The sequence below is a fragment of the Triticum aestivum genome, chromosome 4B (genome assembly GCF_018294505.1).
Source record: "Triticum aestivum cultivar Chinese Spring chromosome 4B, IWGSC CS RefSeq v2.1, whole genome shotgun sequence".
In the NCBI taxonomy this organism is placed as follows: domain Eukaryota; kingdom Viridiplantae; phylum Streptophyta; class Magnoliopsida; order Poales; family Poaceae; genus Triticum; species Triticum aestivum.
Genome location: NC_057804.1, coordinates 585,955,586 through 585,958,786, shown reverse-complemented (window position 1 = coordinate 585,958,786; position 3,201 = coordinate 585,955,586). Strand labels below are relative to the sequence as shown.

The 3,201-nt window shown below is 49.8% G+C and overlaps 1 protein-coding gene across 2 annotated transcripts in view; it reads right to left on the bottom strand.

Moving 5' to 3' along the window:
• Positions 1-2,560: 2,560 nt before the first annotated feature.
• Positions 2,561-3,201, bottom strand: part of LOC123093420 (metal transporter Nramp5) — a 5,368-nt gene continuing 4,727 nt past the window's right edge. For both annotated transcript variants that reach the window (XM_044515388.1, XM_044515389.1), the window contains exon 12: positions 2,561-3,059. In XM_044515388.1, the coding sequence (XP_044371323.1) occupies positions 2,727-3,059 (333 nt within the window). In that variant the 3' untranslated portion in view covers positions 2,561-2,726. The remainder of the gene's footprint in view (positions 3,060-3,201) is intronic.

Genomic DNA, 3,201 nt, shown 5'->3' with positions numbered 1-3,201 from the left:
ATCGCTCTCCGGCCTCATGGCGCCTTCCGCCGGTCTAATCTTCTGCAAGTAAGAAGTGTCGTCTCTGGTCGACCGTGTGTCAGCCATGAAGGACGACCTGTCGCTCGACGCGATTGGCATGGTGGACGCCGCACTTACGGGACATCAGGACTTGGGAGCGTCACGAACGGTGTGTGTCTACCCGAAGCGCGAAAGACAGACCGGGTGATGAAGCAGCAGCTGGGAAGGCCTATATTTATAGGAGACCCGTTAGAATGGAAAACCAAATCGAACACATCAGCCTGGACGCGAAACGACCAGAACAGCCGATCTAAGCGGCAACCGCCTATATACATCCAACGCCAACGGAGCACGTGTAATGAATCGAAGCCAAACTGTAATCAGCTGCTGTCGTGGCAGCCTTCCAGTATAACAGCGGAACAAACAGGAAAAAGGAGCCGATCTGCCGACTCAAACGCGCGGCACGCAGGCACACGCATGCATGCAGGAGAAAGAAAATGAGGAGGAAAAAATAAACAAATCTGCACTCGACGGTCGAGCATACACGGCCAACTGAATGAGGACAAAAGACTGGTATACACACATGCAGCCCAATAGGAACTGAAGGATCGGGCAGGCATGCACATCAAATTGAAAACCTGCTAGAGACACCCAATAACGTACCTGCTCATATCCCCCGGTAACTAACGTGTCACTACCCCATTGGCCGAGTTTTCACTGCAAGAAAAAGTCGAAAAAACAAGAAAAAAAACTTGGTCAGGTTTAGTATATTTAGAATTCTAAAGTTTAAATGGGTGATGTCAAGATTTTCTTTACACAGTTGGTTTTTTTTTTGAAATTTGCTTCCCCACTTTATTAAACTAATCCAGGAAGTTTATCTGAGACTATGCTAAGAATACAGTCTGGAGGAGAAATCTCCCACGAAACAGAAATACTATTACAAAAACCGAATCGGGCAATCTCATGCTCCGCTTTATTTGCCTCCCTCTTCACCCATATAGCTTTAAACTCCCCCAAACTTTTGGCCATCCCCTTGATTTCTTCCACAATGATTCCTACCGATGACAGGTTGCGCTTTTGCTCATTCAACATTTTAGCCACGTTCTGGCAGTCGGTCTCCAGATGGAGCTTAGGCACAGCCCGTTGCAAAGCTAAAACCATTGCTCGCTTGCACGCTTGCAACTCAGCAGCTTCGGTTGATGTAACCCCAGGAAGAGAAACCGCATCGGCGCCTCGGAAAGCTCCAGCCTCATCTCTGAACACCACAGCACACCCTCCTCCCTGACCTGACCGAGCCATTGCACCATCCACATTGGCCTTTAACCAGCCTGCCGCCGGTGGTTCCCAGGTTGCCCGCTGCGTAGATGGGCTCGGTCGTTGTGGCCTCCCCTTCGCGTTTTTCCACTCCTCCATGAGTGCAGCAACTCTCCTAGCCACCAAGTTGGCCTCCTCAATTCGCTTCCCTTCCCTCGTTTCATTCCTAGCCAACCATATGGCATATAGTCCCTGCACCATTGCTGCCCTGTCATCCTCCGAGGCGTCTGATAGCCAGTTAAGCAGCCATGATGCAACTAAGCTCTGGGTGCTCATCGAACGAGGTGGGATCGCCACCCTCACACCCAATACCGAGCTCAGTTCCTTCCAAAACAGCATGGAATGATGGCATTCCCAAAGTCTGTGATACACCGTTTCTTCACGTCCACAAGCAGGGCAAAAAACACCAGGCTTGATCTTTCTTCGCAGCAGCTCAGAGCCCACCGCCAAGCCGTTCTTGATCAGCCGCCACACATGAATTAACGCCTTCCCCGGTGCGTTTGTACCCCATAACGCCAGCCAGCTCCGGTGGTTCACAGTATTAGATGACGAACTTGGCTGTCCAGTAATCGCCCTCTTCTTCTCCATGCATAAGTGATAAGCTGACTTAACTGAAAAAATGCCATTCTTCGTAAAATTCCAAGCTAGTATGTCATCAGTACCTATTCCTCCCACGCTGATATGCATAATATCATGAACATCTCCCTCTGAAAACATAGCGTCGAGCTTGTGTCGATCCCATCCTGAGGCATCATCATTTAGCAAGTCACCGACCCTCGTCATCCCGGGTACATACACCTGGCCCAGTGGCCTTAGGCTGCCCCTCCGAGGTATCCAATTATCATGATGAATCCGGATTGAGGACCCATCCCCCACCCGCCAAATCAGACCATCCAAAAGCAAATTTCTGCCATGCAGGATGCTCTTGAAAGTATATGACGCACCAGCGGGGCATGTAGCATTAAGGATGGAGCCATGGTCATAGTAACGCGCTTTGAGGACTCGAGCACAAAGTGAACCTGGGGCCTGAAGTAGTCTCCAAGCCAGTTGGTTGAACAGTCGTAACAAGTCCACCTTAATCACATACTCCCTCCGTTCCTAAATACTTGTCTTTCTAGGCATTTCAACAAGTGACTACATACAAAGCAAAATGAGTGAATCTACGCTCTAAAATATGTCTACATACATCCGTATGTAGTAGTCATTTGAAATGTCTAGAAAGACAAGTATTTAGGAACGGAGGGAGTGTATGAGAAACTCTGATAAAATGGTACGAATTTTGACACGTATACACGGCCGCACCGTAAAACATATACTCCTACTGCAATTACTACTTCAAAATACATGACATATACATGTTCACAAGACGAGGCGAGATGTCCATGTAGCTATCATAAACTTTCTATAGCTAGCTAGCCTCTGCTGTGGGCTGGGAGCGGTATGTCTGCCAGGTCCTCACGGTAGGGCACGGGCTCGTCGTCGTCCTCCCCGCTGCCGCCCGCCGCCTTCTCGGCGTCGGCCTTGCACGAGTCGGCGACGAAGGTGACGACGGTGTCCTTCCTGAAGGTGAGGTAGACGACGGCGACGAGGTAGACGAGCATCAGCGGGCAGACGACAATTCCGACGAGCACCTTGGCGTAGGTGGGCAGCGAACTGTTGATGAGCCACCCCATGAAGCTGGTGCTGAGGAAATAGACGTTGATGCCGATGAGCATCAGCCCAAGAGTCCACGAGAACACAATGACCTGCACGCACGTAGGAGCATTTAATTTGCGATAAACAGAGCAGCAGAGTGGCGGCGCGGGGCTAGACCGAATCAGCTGGAGGGAAGAAAGGTAAAATATGAATCTCATCTTATCCTTCATAATTTATTTTTCTTCACAAATT